General features: G+C 43.1%; 1 protein-coding gene across 2 annotated transcripts in view; it reads right to left on the bottom strand.

Moving 5' to 3' along the window:
- AP2M1 (adaptor related protein complex 2 subunit mu 1) overlaps window positions 1–21,993 on the bottom strand; it is a 40,782-nt gene that overhangs the window by 11,718 nt on the left and 7,071 nt on the right. For both annotated transcript variants that reach the window (XM_032803830.2, XM_075068354.1), the window contains 3 exons: window positions 11,745–11,857; window positions 3,350–3,615; window positions 1,624–1,706 (listed from right to left, as the gene is read on the bottom strand). In XM_032803830.2, coding sequence (XP_032659721.1) covers window positions 1,624–1,706; window positions 3,350–3,615; window positions 11,745–11,818 — 423 coding nt within the window. In that variant the 5' untranslated portion in view covers window positions 11,819–11,857. The remainder of the gene's footprint in view (window positions 1–1,623; window positions 1,707–3,349; window positions 3,616–11,744; window positions 11,858–21,993) is intronic.

Raw genomic sequence — 21,993 nt, 5'->3', positions numbered from 1 at the left:
GAAGAGCAGTGTTTAAAAAATATATCAAGGAAGGAAGGAGACAGATGTTAGTTTTAAGTGTTCCTAGGAACTGAAGCTGACTCAGCCAGTTTGGGCACTGACTGCCCTGAGTGTCAGATTGCAACAGGCTGGAGTGATCAGGAGGGGGTGAGGAGGGAGGAAGCTTGGAAGAGCAGCCCCCGACACTTCCTGCTGGAGTACAAGTCAGCAGTTTGTGCAAGAGGGAATGTGGGCGGGGCGCTGGGCTAGCCAAAGTGAGGCCACTGCTGTTGGATTCCTGGTTTAAAAAAAAAAGTTATTGGGAAAGTTAGTGCAGGTGAAGGGAGTTGGGCTGCAGACCTGGAGAAACTCACCAGGCTTAGGACTTCAGACCCCTCCTCTCTTCTTCCATCTCTGCCTGTGCAGAGCAGGTGAGGACAAGTGATATATTCTCCACTCTGAACTGCATGGCTTTTGCCTACACTAGATGGAGTGTATTGCTGGTCTGCTCTGGGGATGGCCATTCGGAACCTGAGCTGAATGACTGCTGTGCCTCCAGCAATTCCACAGGGTCCAACATGAACTGCAACTGCACTAGAGGCAGAATTCTTTCACCCCACTTGGTCCTTCTACCTGCCATGGAGTAGGAGTTGACTATGAGACATAATTCATGAACAGCTCTGTGGAGTTGAGTGCATCAGTAAGATCTCGCCCCAGGCAACAAGAAATGCCTGCCCAAGAAAGTTCAGTGCTTTTTAGAATCAGAATTGGGCTTGTTTGAACAGCAAGGGGTTAGACCTTCCTTCATGAGGCTTAAGCTTCCCTCCTTTAACATCCAACCCTCTTTTTTGGACACCTGACAGAACTCCTATCATCTAGTGATAGCATTGTTTTTTCCCTTTTCTCCGACCTACCTAGATTTAAGCTCTTTGGGACAAACACTGCATGGTGTCTGTACATTACCTAGCACCGTGGAAACTTAAAAAGCCCCAAATCAAGTTAGGTGCTACCTTTATACAAAAGCTAAACAAAGTAGCATCTAAATCTTAGCTACATGGCCTTGCCCACTCAGAACAAGGGAGATTAACAGTAAGACTCATCAGGCTGCAAAAAAGGTCACCCAGGTGAAGGTGACAGCCCCATGGCTTAAGACACTGAGAACTGGAGAGTAGATTGGAGGAGTCAGAGCCATCCTGCTCTAGCAGAGAGATATGAACAACTTCTCCCCCTAATTGGGTTATGTCTATAACTTACCCAGATACATGTTTATCTCCACCTACCAGCCTCGTCGTCAGTCGATGCAATGAAATCAAACTATTGAACATTTGCAAGTACAGGAGTGACTAGAGCTGCCCCAGCTCAGACCATGCCCTCATGAGAGAGGGCAACAGAGATGGAGCAAGTGCATCATAAGCACAAAGAGTGAGACACTGCTCAGGTTCTCTCCTCCTTTCAATCTATCCAGCATCCTATACCCTGCTCAAGGACATGACCAGCTCAGATCCCATGGTCAAAGTTTGTGTAGTTTAGATAAATTCCCTCCCTCTAAGAGATTGAGACCCCTACACTTCCTTGAACAGATTTTTATACCAAGATAGACCAAGGACAGGACAGTGCTACTTTATCCCGAATCCCCCTCATTACCTGGCTCTTGATGCCTTGCTGAGTGATGAAGGTTTTCAGAGCTCCTGTCTCAGAGTTTTGAGGATAGCCGAAGTCCAGGATTTCTATAGAAGGGTAAAGAATAATCAGCTCAATGAACCCACAAGACAGGAGAGCTGCAGGGTATAAGTCACTTCCAATGCAAGCAGCCCCCAGCACTGAACATTCCTAGAGGGAGAAAGGACTAGCACACGGACGCCCGCCCGCCCTCCACAGAACCTGGAACCTCTGAAGCAGGGCAGACATGACTGGCTCAAGATTTGCACCAGAATGCTCCTCTGCAGCAGATACAGCCTTGCTGGACTAACTGCCATGACTGTACGGGGGAAATCATATTTTCAAGCTAGTTTGGGGGCAATGGAGAGTTTGTTCATCTGAAAGTGGGGAGCTCACTAACTCTCACAGGGCCATACTTCAGAGTCTAAATACCAGCAAGACAAGACAGACATCCAGGGGACACTGAAGAGGGTCTATCCACAGACATCCAAGGGACAGTGAAGAGGGTCTATCCAACAGCAGAATAATCTATCTTTGCAGCATTTTCTTTAGGTTTTGATCTTCGCATGAAGATGTAATAAAAATCAAAACCTAAAAAAATAACAGCAGAGTAGTGACACCGCAGGGCGAGCCAGCAGGGGAGAGAAACAGCCGTTAGCTACAGAGAAAAAAGCGCACTTGGCCCCTCCAGGGGAGAGCGGGCCACCTACACAAAATCCAGTGGGGATGGCAAACCTGTAATGTGAATAACATGACACTGCACATGCAGGAACTGTTACCACTGTGCTAGGAGAAGTCAGGCTTTGAGCACCAAAGGCGGAGCCTGCCAAGTAAGAGAAATAGCAATAAATTCCAGCTCTCTAGCTTCTCCTCCACCCCTATCAAGAAGGGCCTGCAGAAAATTTATCAAGCACTAACTGGGACCTTTGGGCAGGCTGCTGAATGCTAGTACACCCACACTTGTTTCATTCTTTTGATTTCAAGTCTGGAGGAAGATGGAGCTCAGTTTTAGAAAACAGCTGACACTGGCTATCAAGAGAGTCAAGGCATTAGAAATAATTTTCTTTGTATTAGTGTTAGGCAAGATGAGGACCCAGAATCAGCCCAAGTGCAGGTCTTTAGCCTCCATGGACCCAAGCAAATTAAAAAAATATACTGAGCATCAAAAAAAGTTTCAATGAGTATCCAAAGAAGTGCCTGCAATAGCCAGATAGAGAGTGCAGTTCAGAGCTGCTTCCAACAGCGTATTATTGCACTCTCTCCTCAGTAAGAGGAGAGAGCTGAGGTGTTAGCTCCCAGGACTTGCTCTAACACCAAGTAAGGAACAGGGCAAATAGCCCACATGGCATGGCCACCAGCTCTTGATTAGACTGAATGATGGTTGCTGAAGCAGTGATTTGCTTCACTTTCTCTACATGTTATGCCATCCTCATCACCATGATAGCACAGGTAATCTCACTACTGAAGTGAGGAGCAGCTACCAAGCGTAAGTATTTGAGAATGGGGGAAGTTCCATCATCCTACACTTGAGAGCAGTGGAAGGCAGAATGCAGTGGAATATTAAAGCAGAGCTAGAAGCTGTATGGCCCTGCCCCATACAAACTACACGAAGATACTGAGAGCCAACACTGGCATGGGGTAAGCTGTGTTTGACTGGATCCTGGGAACTAACTAGGTGTCTCATATAGGGGTCATAAGGGAAACTCCTCACCATCCAGCAGCTCATAGATCAGCACAAAGTTATTCTTGATGTTCTCCTCGCTGATCTTCCCAAAGTAGGCAGTCATCACGTCGCACATCTTGTAGAGGAATTCAAAGACCATGGCAGCATTGACATTCTGCTTGGTGACTGCAGCCAGCCAGATGTTGGAACGTTTGACATGGAAGAAACTGGTGCGGGCAATGTTGGTGACAGGCGAACGCACCTGCTGCCGTGCATGGATGACATTGACACGGAAGGCGTCCACTGCATTTCGCCTAGAGGATTGTCACAAGAGGCGGAAAAACAGAATTAAACTCCAGATGCACCCTGCAGATTTGGCTACATAGTTTGACCAGCTGCCTAATGTCTACATTTGTTAAGCTACAGCTATGTGTGCCTGGCCCTTAACAGGAAGGGTGTTTAGGACATTACAGCTAATGGGGTCTAACGCAGTTCAGGAAAGGAGTTAAGAGATGTTAAATCCTGCAATATACTATGTGAAAGGGACAAGAAAAGAACCTCCTGGACCGCTAAGAAGCTCTGGATTAAGGCTCAATGTCAATTCCCATCTGCCTCCAGATGGAAGGTGCTCAACTGGCCTAACAGGAGGCTTCCTCTCCATTCACCTTGCTAGAGCTCCCTCATGGACTAGCATTATCAGAGGCCACAAGGCATAGCAGGCTGTGGCCTAGTTAGAGAGAAACCTGATTCTGACCAAATATACAACAGCCTGGTACTTCCTATTCTCCACCCCTTAAAGCTTCACAGAAGCCTGGCTTCTACACCTGCTACCCCCTACAACCTGCTTGAGGTTTAGGTTGACTGCAACCCCTTCTGCATGGAAAGAACTGCTTTCCTATCACATGCCATTGTGAAAATCCATCAAATCCTAGTAGATTCACTTGCTTGATATATGGAGGCAAGTGGAGTCCGGAATGGGATTATTCCCAGATATGCTTCATCTCTGAACACAGCAAGCATTAATGAGGAAGCTCAAACCAGTAGGTAAAGTGTAGAATTTAGAGCATATTTTACTTGTTTCCAGTTTACACTGCTAGTCCTTATTATGCTATATTCAACTATAAAACAGCAGAGTGGTTGGACTGATGGTTTTTAGAATTCCAGTGGTGCAACATGCTAATAGAAATGCACTGGTGTATTTGCATAGTGCAGGCAGGTGCTGTGTAAGCTTCCCCTATGTGGCTCTGACATTTTCCTTAATCCCAACATGATGCACTACCATTCTGGTCCTCTGCCTTAAAACCCACTACACAGTTGACAATTTATGTGCTCTAGACCAAGTCCTTACTGTACAAATGTCTTTACTTTTGAGAGATGTGGAATTTAAACCTAGAACTAAACTCCAGGGGCTAGCTCTTCAACCTTCTGCATTATGTAGCAGGAAGGTTTTGGAATCCTGACCACTGCATAGTTACCTGCTTGTACTCCCATAATGAAGTTGAAAGTCCGTTAAGACTAGGAACCCAGGGAGTAAGTCAGGAGGCTTTTTACACTCTTTTCTTGATGCAAGCCTGAGAACTAGTCTGTACATCAAGGAATGAACTAGGAGACATACAATAGTCCTTCAATCTCTCTGCTCTGGGACTGACCCTATGATATACAACAGGGTTTCCCAAGCTGGTCTGCAGACTGCCGGTGCTCTGGGAGGGTACTCCAGGGGATCTGAGTCACGTACAGAGCAACTGGCCTTGCTGATCAATTCCTTCTCCTCCCCCCAAGTGTCTCCTGCATACTGCAGAACAGCTGTTCAGCGGCATGCAAGAGGTGCTGGAAAGGAGGAGGGGCAGGGGAGTTGGGAGTCCATGGAAAAAAAAAAAAGTGGGTCCTCAGGTTGCTAAAGTTTGAGAATCGCTGATATAGAAGATAAACACTATTTCTAATAGGCTGTTAGGTATTGAACTGCCTACTGCAATTCTGATGCGTTTGCAATTTGGTAATCAAGATACTGGGTATAGTTAATATTAGTGAGTAGGATAGTAAATATTCATCCTCAAAAATGGACTAAGTTCTAGCCCCTTGAACCCTTGTCACTTCACTGTATGTTGTCAAGCATTACTACTTAAGAACCTCAAAGAATACTAGTCTAGTTTCTGTCTTCAAGATGCAGACAGGTTGATAAGAATTACTTCGCACCCTGAAGAGTTTTAAGTTCCTCAGTAATACCTAAGGCCTGGCTGGACTACACTAGCAGGAGGGTTTGAACTAAAATATGCAACTTCAGCTACGCTATTCGCATAGCTGAAGTCGAAGTATCTTAGTTCGACTTACCTGGCCGTCCTCATGGCAGCGAGCTGACTGCCATGGCTCCCCTGTCGACTCTGCTTACTCCTCCTGCTGACGTGGAATATGGGCATCGATTTGCGGATCAATTTATCACATCCAGATGAGACGCGATAAATCGATCCCTGATACATGGAATACTACCCGCCAATTGGGCAGTTAGTATAGACATACGCTTAATGCTACCCAATAAACCCTGCAATGAATGATAATGCTCCAGGATTGAGCTAAATCCTCTCCCACTAATTCTAACCCCAAGAGTCATGGACTGGTTCAAGACAGAGAGGAAGCCTCAAATGAATGAAACCTTTTAGCACATCAATTTCCCACTTTGTAGGGCCAGTCATGGCCTGCCACGCATCTCTTACCTATTGCTACAGCAGCCAATGAGATGGGATGGACAGAAATGGCGCCAGCAAAGAAAGGAGGAGTGACAGTAACAAGAGAAAGGGTTAGAAACACACAAGGCACAATGAATCCAAAAAGACAAGGAGAGACCAACAGCACCCCCTCCCCATTTCCAGGCACAAGTGGCGAAGGAGGTACTTCATGGGAAGTCACAAGCTGTGACAGCAGTGAAGCCACTGCAGACAGAAACTTAACATGCAGTGGTCACTCAGCAGTTGTCTGTGCCAACAGATTTCTGTGCTGTTTAGTTGCAGCTCTAATTGGGTGTTTAGTCGGAGCCATACCCAAGTCGCTACCAGTATTACCCAATTCACACTCTTATGCGCAGTTTATTACAAATAAAATGTCAGACACCAAGAATGAAGAAGCCTCAAAGTGTCAGGCTGCATCTAATGGAAAAGCCTGCTTAGAGTTTAGATTTCCCCTACCAGCAGATATCAGGAGCGATATTACTGATCTGACTGAGACACCATTCTCTCCTAAAAGGCTATTGTTTTGGCTGAAGGATCTTAGGCTTGGTCCAACCACAGGGAATTATAGGAAGTCAGGCACAAATCAGAGGATGAAGGCACTTCCAGAAGATTCAGATGCTGCACTTTGTCATCAGCTTGGCAAAACTAAGAACAAGTGTGATAACCATAAAGCACAAAAGCAATATTAATAGAGTCTAGTTTGAACCAGATGCTCAAGAATTAGAAGATACGTGCAGTTTGCATTTAATAGCACATTCTTACCAGGTATCTATATGGAGATCGCATGTTTAAATAGAGGTAGGCTTACTTCCGGAGTTAACCGTACAAATAAGAACAGTGCTTGAAGGTTACAGTGAACCCTTCCATGGTATCCTGAATTAAATGCACTGTGCTTTTGTTTTGATATGGAGTTTAAGAAAGGTAACGACTATTTATGCATGCATCTACTTACATTGCATTGGCAGATGCACTACATGCATTTATTTCAAGCCATTCTTTTAGAGAGAAGTTGCAAGCAAACAAGTTTGATTGCTATACAGAAGTGCCAGGAAATTCAAAGCAATGGTTACTTAACTGCTACTCTGCTCACTGGACACCAAGTTACCATATGGAGTTTAAGATTCTACATATGCACAAGGGGAAAGGGTTTTAGGTACTGTTGATTCATGGCTTTGAGTTTCTCTCCCAGCATGTAGGTTTCAAGTTTCCACAGAGTTTGGCAGAAGGGAAAGGCCAAACAAGAGCCAAGGAGTCAGAAGCCCTAATTTCTCAGAGTTCACATAAGGCATAAGGAGCAGCGCAAGTCTTCCCAATCCCATCCCCATCCAGTCTCAATCCTCTCCCTCCGAAGACAGACATCCTGTCAGTGGGTCTCGGCTCTGGCACTGAAAGACGAACATGCAGGGGAATGAGCTTTCTACCAACAAGAGCATCAGCAGTGATAGTCTGTGGCATGCATACCTCCCCTCTATGCACAAGACTGCATGACACATGTTGACTTTTGCATTTACATCACTGTTTGGCTAAGATAGTTTGGAAACAAGAGCCCACAGGCTCCAGAAGAGTCACAGTATAGCCATTTAGGATACCAAATTGATCCAGCAATCCTTTAACAAGATTGGAGTATTTCATACCCAGACTCCACTTAGGACAATAGAGAACAGTATTTATTTCCTTGGAATTCTTAGAAGCTGGACAGTCTTCCATTCTCTTCTGCCCTTTAAACACATCATTACAGACAGACCAGCAACAGCTTAAAGCAGACACGGCTTTGCTATTTCCTTGTTTGGACATCAGCATTAAGCTCTCCTTACTCACTAAACAGTACATCAGAAATGACACCAATTTAATTTAATGGCTCACTTCCATCACAAGTTTTTAGAACACACAGGACACTACCTACCAAGTTACAACGATTTATAAAAATAGCATATGAGAGCCATTAGCCAACTCCATACCAGGTTCCAGACACTGACAGAAGAAATCCAATAATTCTTTGGGCACTTCAAGAGCTAGGTGAAGTTCCTGCTGAAAGATTAATTGATCTTTACCAGTTTTAGAGGTTATAAGATAAGTGAAACTGAAGCAGTTTTGCAGAGCTGCAAATTGTGAGAAACCCTTCACTCAGGAAGCCTCTTTCACCAAAGTTTATACTGTGCCCTTGGAAAGAGATGCTGAAGGCAGAAGTACCCACTTCACTTAGCCACGTTAGCAGCCTCGGCATACATACAGGCCCAGGCTAGGCCAACCCACTTTATAATCTCCTCAGTACCAAGCAGTAGTTGTAATTTTATTGACACTTTTATAGTTCCTTCCAGACAAGACATTTAACCTGGGCCTCAATCCCCTTATTTGTAAGAGGAAGAAAGTTACTGAAAGCAAAATCCAGATACAGTATTGTGATCTCCACAGCCATGTAGATGTAGGAGTTCTCCTTCAGTAAAATAAGGTTAAATGGGCCCAGACTGGCTAGTCAACTTGCTTAGCAAAGGCATAGGTCATGTTTCTCAACGCAGGTGTCATGATGAATGCATCAAAGGGTCACGCAGAAAGCTGCAGAGTGAGCCCACACCATGCTTACTCTGCAGTGGCAGCTCTGGTCCCATAGGGCTGGCTGGGCTCCACTCCTTGTTCTAGGAGTTGCAACCTAGTGCATGGGGTGCTGCTCAGGTTTGGCCCAGCCGCCCCTCCATCATGAGAGTTAAGAGCCAAATATGAGTAAGTGACGCTGCAACCCCAAATACCAGATCACAGTGACACTCACAAGTTTGGCTCAACCAGCACAGGGGTATCAGGCAAACCTAAGCAGTGCTAACCCCAGAGATTGCAATGCCCAGAGTGGGGAAAGGAGCTACTGTTAAAATATGCACAGTGTACTTATTTAGCACTTATATCATGGGTAACAAATACTTAAGCCTTTTTTTTTTTTGCACGCACTAAAGCTATTTACTAGGTCATGACAGGCCATCATGGTTTACAAATGGGTCCTGAGTCCAAAGAGGTTGCGAACTGCTGAATGAGGTACAGGACTGGGAGCAAAGGTCAAGGCTCCAGTACTGCCACCTGTTCTGCCAGCAGCTTTTTCCAGTCACAAGGGTGACTTTTCGTGCAAAAAAGATCACATGCCTCACTGCATATTAGGCTCTGAAAGACTGACATGCTGGGGGTGCAAAACAAAGGAAACTGCAAGTTATATTTCACCCAGCTACAGCCTTTTGCAAACCCATGTTCCAATGGATGCTATTCAGATAAAGCTAGGGTGACCAGATGTCCCAATTTTATAGGGACATTCCTGATTTTTGGGTCTTATATAGGCTCATATTACCCCCCACCCGCACCCTGATTTTTCACACTTGCTGTCTGGTCACCCTCCTTAAGTGGTGACATTTTTAGAGACATTAGAATCAACTTTTAGCTCTACAAGGCTGAAGATTTATTAGACATTTGTTATTCAGCATAAAATAAGTATGTCTCAAGTGACAGTCATCCTCTAGAAAATGCGAGATTTCAAGTTTTATATATTGATATTTTGAAGTTTAAAAAAATAATCAAGAAAACTTACAGGCTGTCATACATCATAAGCAGAGTGAGCACAAACCCAGTTTAATTTTAAATTCTTCACAGACCTCAGAAGTCTTAACATTAGGTATTGAGCAGTTCTCTTATTAAGACAGTCTAAGGAGGACAGAAGACTGAAGCTTGAAGAGCATACCTCCTGCCTATCCCTGGCCAACACCACCTTCGCTATGAGCTTCTACACAGGATGCACTTTCTGCAGAGAAAACTGGCTCACTGGTCACTTCATCTGCTTGTTGTAGTTTTTCAGTCAGGGAAGATAGTCAGAAGTGGACATATGACTGTATTGCGTGGAATTTTCAACACTGTCAAGTGATGCTCTGTGGGATGGCTGCCCAGAGTGCACCACTCCGAATACTGCTGCAAGTGTGAACACGCTATTGCGCAGGCAGCTGACAGCGTGAACAAACAGCAGTTTCCCTTCAGCGCTCTGAGTAGCAATGTAACTGCTGGCAAAGAAACTTTGCCAGTGTAGACATACCCTAAAAAAGTCTGACAGACCAAGGATGTATTTTAAACTTATCAGTTAAATAAGCTTCATTGTATTGCTGTGTTAAATAGCTACTTCCCCTTCCACCTTTCCTTGAACAGGGTCAATCACCACCACTCTATTCCAGTCCAGGGATAAAAGCTAAACTTCATTATGAGGCCAACAAATCCACTACACAACCCAGCTCCAAAACGAGGCATTCTTCAGTCTGCATCAGCCTAAAGAAAGGTCCCTGGGAAGCAAAGATCTGCTCTGAAAAGAGATTAAGAATAGCAATGGGGTTCCACGCATCTTTGTTTCCACATCAAGGAGGACTCTGCTTATTGCACAATCATGCTCCCTTCTCTCATCTGAAAGTTCTGGGTTCTTCTGCACCACCAGTAGTAGAGATTCTACAGGCCCAGTTAGGCCTTCAAAAACACCTGTGCAGTCCTACTGCCTTCAGAAGATTTGAACAGTCATAACTGATTTGATTATGTGATTCCAATCTGTTGATACTGGACATTAGCTAGAATCCACTAGAGGCAAGAGTTTCGCTATATAAAAAGGTGCCTTGCACAATCATTTTTTAGGAAAAAGCTGCACTTGAGAGTTGGATTGCTAACTTCACTGGCATGCTTCTGTCTGGTTTCCATATCAGGAGACACTAGCAGACACATTATCTCTGTTGAGCACGGCTACATCTTTGGATCACCAATCATCAGGGAAGCACTAGCTGACAGATGTGCCAGGTTAAGCAAGTTTCAAATCTATTCTAGGGGCTGCCTAAATTCAACTGGTGTCCTCTTTATGATAGCCAGTGGATATCATAGGCCTGATCCAAGTAGTAAAAATGAATTGCATGCTGAGCCCTGTAGACCAGTGGTTCTCAACCTTACCTGACTTACATACCCCTTTCAGGTTTTAATCTCGTGTACCACAGGTTTCACCTCAAACTATTAGCTTATAAAAATCAGACAAATACAAAAAAAAGTGTCACAGCACAGTTACTGAAAAATTGCTTACTTTCTCATTTTGTCTATATGAAATTTTAGCCTGTACTGACTTCGCTAGTACTTTTTATGTAACCTCTTAAACTAGGCAAATATCTAGAGGCGTTGATGTACCCCTGGAATACCTCTGCATACCCCCAAGAGTACGTGTAACCCTGATTGAGAACCACGGCTGTAGACTACCTCTTTTATACAGGTCAGATGTAACCTGTAGGTTCCTGGGACATGGGCAAACTTTGCCCAATGGCTTTGCGGGCAATGCGACGATACCCAAGCATGGAAGCGTACCCTCTACTTCTCCCCATGCTTGCTGGGAAGAGTAGCACGTGTGCCCTAGGCCGGGTATGTGGCACACACTCAAACGCCATTTTACCACTCCTGCTTTAACTTGCTCTAAGTAGTAAGTCAGGACGCATCTCCTTACAGAGGTTCTTAGCAAGAGAAGCCCAGCCTTACTAGTAGGGTATCCTTTATCACCACCTGAAGGACACCAATATTCAGAAACAGATCTAGAGTATGTCAAAAGATCCTGCTGGTTAAGTTAATGTAGTTAAGAACTACTCTCATATGCATGCACAGCTAATGCAGAGGAAGCAGCTCTGGAATGTCTTCACAGTGAGTGGGACTAGGGTGCAGAGGCTTTAAGCTGGAGCCAAGTTACTTACCCAATGTCATCACGGTAGACTCGAGAGATTAGAACCTCTCCTTTGTGATTATAAATGAACAAGCCTCCGATCATGATGGAACCTTAGTCTTCTCTTTCCATATTGCATAAGACCTGAGAAGACAGAGGGAGCATTAGGCTTTTTGTATGGCAATAAGTGGTGTAACTTGACAGCATTAGAGACTTTTCACAGCACTAAATTCTATCAGCTGGGAGATGAGCACAAATGACTCATGTATGTAGAGTCAGTCACTGTAAAAGGTGAGAGTTCTGACAGGTTGGTATTAAGGTACTAAATCCCTACATGAAGTTACAGGCTTGAATACATGGGATGCTACTCTACCATCATAAAGATTCTGCCAATTAGAGCCAGGTGGAAACTTTACACAAGCTCTGATGTGGCTTCTCAGTCAGTTTACCAGGTTATGAGCAAAGCCCCAATTATTCAGGAAAGCCAACACTGATCTGTCACTCTGATTTAGTTGGGAATCCGTCCTGCTTTGAGCAGGGGTTGAACTAGATGACCTCCTGTAGTGCCTTCGAACCCTGATATATTCTATGAAACACAAGCTTTGTGGCTCAGTCACTCTGGACCTGTGCGTATGCCCTTGCTGGCAGTGCCATGGCAATAAGCTATATTGAACTGCTGTTCTACAAAGGTCAAAAGGGCATTGGTCGAGGATTCTTACATCCTGAGAGCTAAAAAGTTTGAGACAGCATGCTGACATGCTCTCAGCCCCACCCCCCAAAACCCACTCTCCCCCCACATACACACACCACATTCCATGTCACACTCCACCCAATCCCCCTCATTTGTGAAGCATGCTGCAGCCACTTGCATGCTGAGATAGCTACCACAATGCATTGCTGTCTGTGGTCACTGCAGGAGCTGCTAATGTGGCCACGCCAGTGCACTTGTAGCTGTGAGTGTGGACAGACTGCAGCGCTTTCTCTACTGCACTCTACAAAGGCTGGTTTAACTCAAAGCGCTCTACATCTGCAAGTGTAGCCATGCCTTAACCGTTTACCCTTAAGTGTAATGAAATAATGTTTATTCTGAAGTTGGATGAAACCTTGACTGACACTAGCTAATTTACTGCTGATCAATTTAGCCAGAGCAAGCCAGTTATAAGGCATAGCAGAGCAGTAAATGGCTGACCAGGGTTGCTGGAATGAAGAGGAGTGCCACCCCCCCCACCCCTTTTCACTCAAATTTAGAGCAATTTCTGCACCTTCTTAACAGGGAGAGTTAGAAATACACCCTCCCCCCACCTCCAAATACTAATTCAAAGATTCTGAAGCCAGAAGGGACCACTGTGATCATCTGGTTTGACTTCCTGTGTAACAAGCCATAAAATTTCCCAAAAATTCTTGAAGCATCTTTAAAAAAATAAAATCCAGCCTTGTTTTAAAAATTGCATTGATGGAGAATCCACCATGATTCTTGTAAGTTGTTCCAGTGATTACTCTTAAAAATTTACACCTTAGAGTCTAAATTTGCCTAGCATTGATTTCCAGCCACTGGATTGTGTTGCATCTTTTCCTGCTGGACTGAAGAACCTATTAAATATTGGTTCCCCATGTAAGTACTTGACTGATCAAGTCACCCCTTAACCTTCTTTGTTAAGATAAATAGATTCAATGAGCTCTTATCACTATAAATCCTGTTTTCTAATCCTTGAATTATTCTCATGGCTCTTCTCAGACCTCTCCAATTTATCAACATCCTTCTTGAATTGTTGATACCAGAATTGAATATTGGACACAATATTCCAGCAGCAGGTGCATCAATACCAAATACTGAGGTAAAAATCTATTCCTACCCGACATTCCCCCGTTTATGCAACCGAGAATTGCCTTAACCTTTTTGGCTACAATGCTGCACTGTAGCTTACGGGGTACTGATAGCTCAGTGGTTTGAACATTGGCCTGCTAAACCCAGGGTTGTGAGTTCAATCCTTGAGGAGGCCACTTAAGGATCTGGGGCAAAAATTGCTCCTGTAAGTGAATGCAGGGGGCTGGACTCGATGACCTTTCAAGGTCCCTCCTAGTTCTAGGAGATTGGTATATCTCCAATTTTTATTTATTATGGTTAGCTGTTTATCCACCACAACCAAGTTATTTTTCCCCACTGTCATTGTTTCCCAGGACAGAGTTCCCCATCCTGTAAGTATGGCCTCCATTCTTCATTCCTAAACATTTACATTTAGCCTACTAAAATACATTGTTTGCTTGCACATAGTTTGCCAAGTGATCCAGATCACTGTGCAGTAGTGACTGGTCCTCTGTTATTTGCCGCTTCTTTAGTTGGTGTCACCTAGGACCTTTATCACTGATACTTTTGTGTTTTCTTCCAGGTCATTGGTAAACACTAAATAGCACAAGACCAAAAACCGATCCCTAAAGGGCCCTACTAGAAAAAACCCACACCCACTCAACGATTCCCTGTTCACAGTTATTTTCAGATCTATCATTCATCTTTTAAAGACATTTAATCTGTCATGTTAATTTTATTATTCTAGGTTGTTTTTTTATATAAATCAAAATGTTGTATGGTACGAAGTCAAAACACCTTATAGAATTCTAAGTATCACACTTAGTTTTATCAACCAAACCTGCAATTTCATCAAAAAATGAAGTTATTTCAGCAAGATCTGTTTTCTATAAACCTATATTGATCGGCTTTAATTTTTGAAGTAAGATCAACAACTTCCTATACGCCACAAACAAAAATCAGCTCCTATACAGTTAAAGATGCCAAGAGTCCTAGCCTCCTGAACTGCCTGAGGCTGTATGCCAACTGTGACTGTTTTGGGATGCAGTTACATGTCAAATCAATGTACTACTGATTTTTTTTTTTTTTTTAAAGTTGAAGTCAGCACAGGAATTTAGCTCAATATCATTTACAATAAGAGTACGTCTTCACTACCAACATTAAAGAGCTCCCCCAGCACTATATAAAAAGCCCACCTCCACAAGAGGAGTAGCTCCCAACACTAGGAGTGCGCTGGTGCACCGTCTATACTGGCACTTTACAGCACTGAAACTTGCATTGCTCAGGGGTGTGTTTTTTCACACCCCTGAGCGAGAAAGTTGCAGCACTGTAAAGTGCCAGTGTAGACAAGCCCTTAGATACCCTCCCAGTAGAGATACTCATATCCCTCCACTTCAGCAGAACGCAGGGCACATGCTTGCCTGTAGCTACAGACAAGTGCTGGGCCCAGTATAACATCTAGTATTTCTAGAGAGGAATAAAGTGTTTAATGGTATTTAATTGAGTATCAAAGCATTTATCATTTTATTGGAGTTTGTTCCACTTGACTCAGATCCCTCTCATTTCAGGCAGAGTCCATAGATAAGGGAAATGTCACTCTGAACTGACTTGTTTATGGTTTACTGCAGAAAAGCCCACTCCCATACAGCACTATAGGTACTGCATTATGTTGTGCTGTTTTTACAAGGAATGGTCTGTCTTGCTACATCTATAGAAAACCTAACACGCATGGAGTGCTATAATACTACCTGTTGACTGCATACACTGAATAGGTATAAAAATCCGATGACTCATATCTATGGCTCTTTAATCGCATTAGTAAGCCTCACCCCAATTCACAAACCTAATGAAGTGTCCTAAAGTGCAGAAACATCACTAAAGCTTCATAAGAAACTAACAGTATAAGATAGACCATTGATCTAACCCAGTATGGCCAATCTAGTCCAGTATCCTGTCTTCCAACAGTGGCCAATGCCAGATGCTTCAACAGGAAAACACAGAGCAGGGTAGTTAGAGTGATCCATCCCCAGTCATCCAGTCCCACCATCTGGCAATAAGAGTCTCAGGGACACCCAGAGCATGGGATTGCATCCTGACCATTTTGACTAATAGCCATTGATGGACCTATCGTTCATGAACTTTAGTTCTTTTTTGAACCCTGTTACAGTTTTGGCTTTAACATCCCCAGGCAATGAGTTCCACAGGTTGACTTTGCATTGTGTGAAGTACTTCCTTTTATTTGTATTAAACCTGTCTATCAATGTCATTGGCTCTTGTGTTACATGAAAGGATAAATAATCCTTCCTTATTCACTTTCTCCACACCATTCATCATCTGAGACCTTTATTGTGTCCCTCCCCTTAGTCATCTCTTTTCCAAGTTGAACAGTCCCAGTCTTTTCACTCTATCATATGGAAGCTGTTCCATATTCCTAATCATTTCTGTTGCCCTTATCTCTACCTTTTCCAATTCTAATATATTTTTTTGAGATGGGGCAACCAAGACTGACCACAGTATTTGAGACGTGGGTGTACCACAGATTTATAATGTGTCATTATGATATTTACTATCTTCTTATCTATCCCCTTCCTAATGGTTCCTAACACTGTTAGCTTTGACAGCTGCTGTAGATTGAGTGGATGTTTTCAGGGAATCTGCAATGAGTCCAAGATCTCCATCTTCATTTTGTAAGGGGATTATTCCCCCCCTCCACGTGCATTACTTTGCATTTATGAACACGGAATTTCATTTGCCATTTTGTTGCCCAGTCACCCAGTTTTGTGAGATCCCTTTGTAACTCTTCACACTCTGCTTTGGACTTAACTATCTTGAGTGATTTACTAACATCTGCAAATTTTGCCACTTCACAGTTTACCTCTTTTTCCAGATCATTTATAAATATGCTGAGCAGCACTGGTCCCAGTATAGATCCCCAAGCTATTTACTTCTCTCCATTGTGAAAAATGACCATTTATTCCTACCCTTTGTTTCTAGTCTTTTAACCGGTTACTGACCTATGAGAAAACCTTCCCTCTTATTCCACAACTGCTTGAAGTCATGGCATCTTGGATACCACTAAGCCAAGACTGAATTAACACTAGGTCTATACAGATACTATACCAGCAAAATTTATATTGGAGAGGAATGCAACTTTTTATACTGCCAAAAACTCCGGTGTTGAGGCAGTTCTACTGGAGTGTGTTGGCTGGCATAGCTTATTCTGCTTGGAAACAGGTATAAAGATATTATACTGGTAAAAACTTTTGCTGCTATATGCTGCATCTATTAGTAAACTTTTAGTATTGGCTAGGCTTAAGACTACCATTGGAAACCCAGCTGCTGATTACAAATATCTATCAGCTTGTACCCACTACACTTACCTCTAACAGAAAGAGCTACTCTACAGCACCTCACATGGAACTACATACTTCTCCCTCACCACACACCAGAAACAATGCAATCTAAGATCCCAGACAGATTTGATGCCATCACGAAAACTAAGAGTGGTGTAGAACTGCACTTCTGTATTGTAAGTACCTACAAAGTCAAATCCACATACTGCAGAATTCTACTACCTACTCTAAAGACACAATAAGTTAAAGATGCCTAGCTGCAAGCCATGGCCGCCTTCAACCGTATCAAAGCCTGCAAGGTACAATAGTGCACAGATTGGAAGTTCAGCAAGAGAGTTAAGTAACTTTGGCAACACTAGACTCTACTCTGCACTTGCTGGTGACACTTCAAGTTTCCAAACTATTGGTTCTTTGAGAAAAGTGATCAAAGGCTTTTCCCCTCTACAAAATAACCAAGATCAGCTTTTTGCCAGTGAATCCTCATGTATGCTTACTGGCTTCATAGCCACTAAGAGGTTAATAGACTGAAGACAGTTTTTATCTATAAACAGACAGTTGCTTTAACACAGATCCAGTTTCTAGAATGCAATTTTTTGCCCTCTTCATTCAATTAGCTCCTTCAAGTCAGATATCAATTCTAACAGCTGCTCTTGTGGCTTAGTCCAGAGAGCAGTACTGCAAAGGTGACAGCAGACAGGACCTTACCAAGTAGTCACAAGAAAGTCAATATGCAAATATTTCACAGCTCTAGATTGTTGACCAATGGGCACATGAGGTTCTTTCCACCCATCCCAAATAAGTAAAGAATAGCAAGAGGCACCAAATTGAAGAAGATAATGAACTAGATGTATGTGATGTTCCTAGAACACACCAAGAAAAGAAGCTGATCTACTGTCTCCTGCTTACCTCAAGGAGATCAGAAAAAGAGGGGTCTAGAGATGACAAGACTTCCATGGAGAGAGATTAACAATAAATCAGTCCATAAGTGGAAGAACATATATGATAGCAAATGGTACTGAGTCATGTATTATCTATGCTCAAAGCAATATTTAAATTCAAAGAGTCAACACATTTAGAAAGAGGAAACATTTACTCAACACAGTTTTAGCCTGGGGAACTAACTGCTACATGGTCGCTGCAGGAGAAAAGTTGGGCAGGTTTTAGAAGGATTAGGCATTCTTATGGGGCAAATAACTATTACATTATGACTAGGAATAAAATGTAACACAATGCTTAAAGGCATTAGCTATTAAGAAATTTTCCCTGTGGGCATGCTATTTTTATATACTTTTCTACTCTGTCACTTGATGCTTCAGGGGATGCAAGTAACCCCAAAGATTATTGGACTTCGTGGATTAGTCTGATCTGGTATGGAAGTTACTTGTTTATAAACCCATGCGTTTATAAGCTAGCAGGGTTCTGATCATCACACAGTGATAATACTTAGTACATTACATATTTAAGGTGTGTACAAACAAGCTTCAACTGCCAAGCAGCAAGGTGGTATGATCTAAAACCAGGAGGAGTGGCTCAGGGCCACATTAGGTCAGAAAAGCCAAGATTCTCCTGATCTCTCTAACTTGGCTATTAACAGAATATCTATTCTGTCCATTACTGTCTCAATGGGCAACTACAGTGCAATCATAGGCTACATGAAGCACATTTTGAAATATAGCCTTTGGAAGGCACAGTATCCACAGGCCTGATATCTTTAGCAAGGTTACATCCCAGTAGGCAGGGTGTTGTTGAGCCTATAAACTATACATTCAGAAAATTTAATGTTGTCAAGTAGCATTTGGACACCTCTGCATTAGCACTGTTAGATAACTGTGGTCAAGTTATGATGTTTATGTATATTGTTATTCATGATACTTGTGACTCAGGTGCACAGCTCCAGAACACGAAGTCAGAGGTGTTTAGATACACTAGGATAAACTTTTTGCAACATGCTGGCAAGATTAATTTAATTGCTATTAATTTGGCCAGTGCTGCTTGTTATCCTCTCCATATACTTTTACTGTTACTTAATATGTAATCAAGAGAAGACAAGGCACTGTTGTGTTTTACAGTAGAGACTTTGAATGTGTGGCAGACAAAGCAAAGTTTCTCCATCATATTAAAAACACTGATTCAGTGGACTACAGACATATTCCTAGATGCTTATGTAATATGCACAAAGGTAGATCATATAAAACAAACAGCTCTCTCCACAGCTCATGTCAGAAGTCTCTCCCCATCCTCTCTTGAAGAAGATTCCTAGAAAGATATCCCAGCCTTAAAAATAATCTCCCTCTTAGGAATTTAATGCGATTTAAGATTATTAAACTATTTTTAAGCTTGCCAAAGGAAACATACGTGTTTTGATGAGCATCAGGACCAGATACAACATAGCTAGGACCCTATCAAATTCACGGTTCACTTTGGTCAATATCATGGTGATTGCATTTTAAAAATCATAAACTTCATGATTTCAAATATTTAAATCTGAAGTTTCACAGTGCTGTAATTGTAGGGGTCCTGACCCAAAAAGGAGTTGTGGGAGGGTCTCAAGGTTATTGTAGGGGGGTTGTGGTACTGCTATCCTTACTTCCGTGCTGCTGCTGGAGGTGGTGCTGACTTCAAAGTTGGGCGACCAGAGAGTGGCAGCTACTGGATGGGAGCTCAGCTCTGAAGGCAGAGCCACTGCCAGTAGCAGCAGCACAGAAGTAAGGATGGCATGGCATGGCCACCCTTAACTCTGCGCTGCTGCCTTCAAAGGTGGGACCTCGGTCAGCAGCTGCAGCCCTACGGTCACCCAGCTCTGAAGGCAGAGCAGAAGTAAGGGTGGCAATACTGTGACACCTTGCCCCCAAATAATCTTGTGACACCCCCTCCCCAACCCCTTTTGGGGTCAGGACCCCCAGTTTGAGAAACCAGTCTCCCATGTGAAATCTGTACAGTATAGGGTAAAAGCACACAAGAGACCAGATTCCAGTCTGTGATGCATTTCCCATGGCCGTGACTTTGATAGGGCCTTAAAGACAGCAATTTGTGTAGTTTTCTGACCAACACCTTCATTTGTCTGAAATATTCACATTGATGGCCTTAGGTTCTCACTGGTCTTTGGATTGTTTCACTGTACATTCTGTTAGTAAGAAGCCTAGATACTTATAAGCTTGCCATCTTAGTCAAAATGTCAGCGGCCTTCACTATACTAGAGAAACTAGGACCCATAATCCAACACCAGTGCAGCTCTACTGGTGGCAGCAATGGTGAAGGCTGTAGCACAGACAGTATTTAGGCAGTTTTGCCACCATGTTAGCTAATACTACACAAAGCTGTTTGGTGGATTACAGATCTTGGCTTTCCTATCTATGATTCTTATATGGCCCCATTACCACTAGGTCACAGTGCCGTGCAATCTTTAGCATATTTAACTGCAACACCCCTGCAAGATAGGGAAGCATTACTATTTCCATTTTACAGAAGAACTGCTAAGGAGGAGACTACTGTGGCTTGCCCAAGTTCAGGAAGTCTATGGCATAGCATGGAAATGAACCCAGATCTCCTGTGTCAATGGTTGGTGCCTCAACTACTGGACAATCCTGCTTAGAACCAGGGGATTTGTCTTCACTAAAGAGCTTAAAAGATTTCATGCCTTTTTCCATAAGTAAAGAAGTAGATGTAAAGCACAAACAGCATCTAGTGGTTAAGAAATGCAGGGGACACAGTTCAGTTGGCTGAAACATTGCTATATTTCGTGATTCATAGCTGTTGGAATCAGAAGGCCCCTATAATGAAAAATCCAAAATGGAGCTAAAGCAAGCTGCAATGCACAAAGCAGAATGACTCAGTCAGAATGAGCAATCCCGTTACTGGGAAACAATCAGCCCTGAGTGACTAATGTTCTGATCTTCTCTTTACACTTTCAGCCTTTTCAAGGTAGCTTGGCCTATGCAGCCCCTATACTTCCTCAGATTTAGCACCCAAGAGAGGCTGAGATAAAGTTCAAGAGGTGAGCCATTAAACAACCTACAATACAAGTTATTTATCCTGAAGAATCTTGAAGCAAAGGCCAGCTAGGCTTTATGCTCCATCAGAAACAGATTAAGGAGACCTTTAACCTAAAGAAAAAGCTGTGAAAATGCAGTTCCAATCTGTTACTGGGAATGGAGTTACCACCATTGTGTGTGACAAGCCTGAACCTACAGCTGCCTGTTCTGTAAAGACAGCAAGGAATCCTTGTGGCACTTTAGAGACTAACAAATTTATTTGGGCACAAGCTTTCATAGGCTAAAACCTGATGAAGTTTTAACCTACAAAAGCTTATGCCCAAATAAATGCGTCAGTCTTTAAGGTGCCATCGGACTCCTTGTTTTTTTGAGTTTTGAGGGTCAGTCACATGTCAGTTTCTGAATAGCAGTGCTCAGTTAACAGGAACCAGACCCTTCTCAAACCCTCAGACCCAACACATGGCTAGAGACTTACCATTCTTTATAGTTAACAGCAAGTTACTTGGCAGAGATACTCCAACTAACAATTCAGTACAACTACACCCAACAGTGAATACAGCTGAATGCATCCAGAGAAAAGCTGGAATTCAAAGATGGGGAGTACAATGGAATGTTCTTAGTCCTTCATATCTACTTATTATATCCATTAGACTAGATCTAACTTCCCATTTAACACAGACAAAATAATTTAATTTGTATTAACCCTAATAATTTGAAGTTGACTAAAGCAACTTCCAGTAAAGCATTCAAGCAGGATTTGATGCCAGCAGGAGGGGTAAATCCACCACTTTCATTGGTGATTTATTAACTGTTGCAATACTCTTGCTGAAATTTTCCTAGGGCTCATTGCCAGCTCCAGTGGGGGAGGGGGAGGGTGTGCCTTAGCTTTGTATTACTGTTTTAGACTTTTCAGTTTAGCTACTCTCCACATTCTGGAAGGGCACAAGGCCCCACTGGGCAACCTTAACTCTAATGGTTTCGGGGCATTTAATGTCCTTGTTTTTAAAAAGTGATCTCAGTATACCCTATGCTCCCCTGCCTCCTCCCACTTCTCCTGGCTCCCTCTCGGCCATTACTCCTGCCAAAGACTGTACTGGTGTGTTTTAGCCCCTTCACAATCTTGTCATCTGT

This window comes from Chelonoidis abingdonii, chromosome 8, assembly GCF_003597395.2.
Source record: "Chelonoidis abingdonii isolate Lonesome George chromosome 8, CheloAbing_2.0, whole genome shotgun sequence".
NCBI lineage: Eukaryota > Metazoa > Chordata > Testudines > Testudinidae > Chelonoidis > Chelonoidis abingdonii.
Note: the sequence above shows the minus strand (reverse complement) of the source record. Positions and strands in the feature narration are given on the sequence as shown.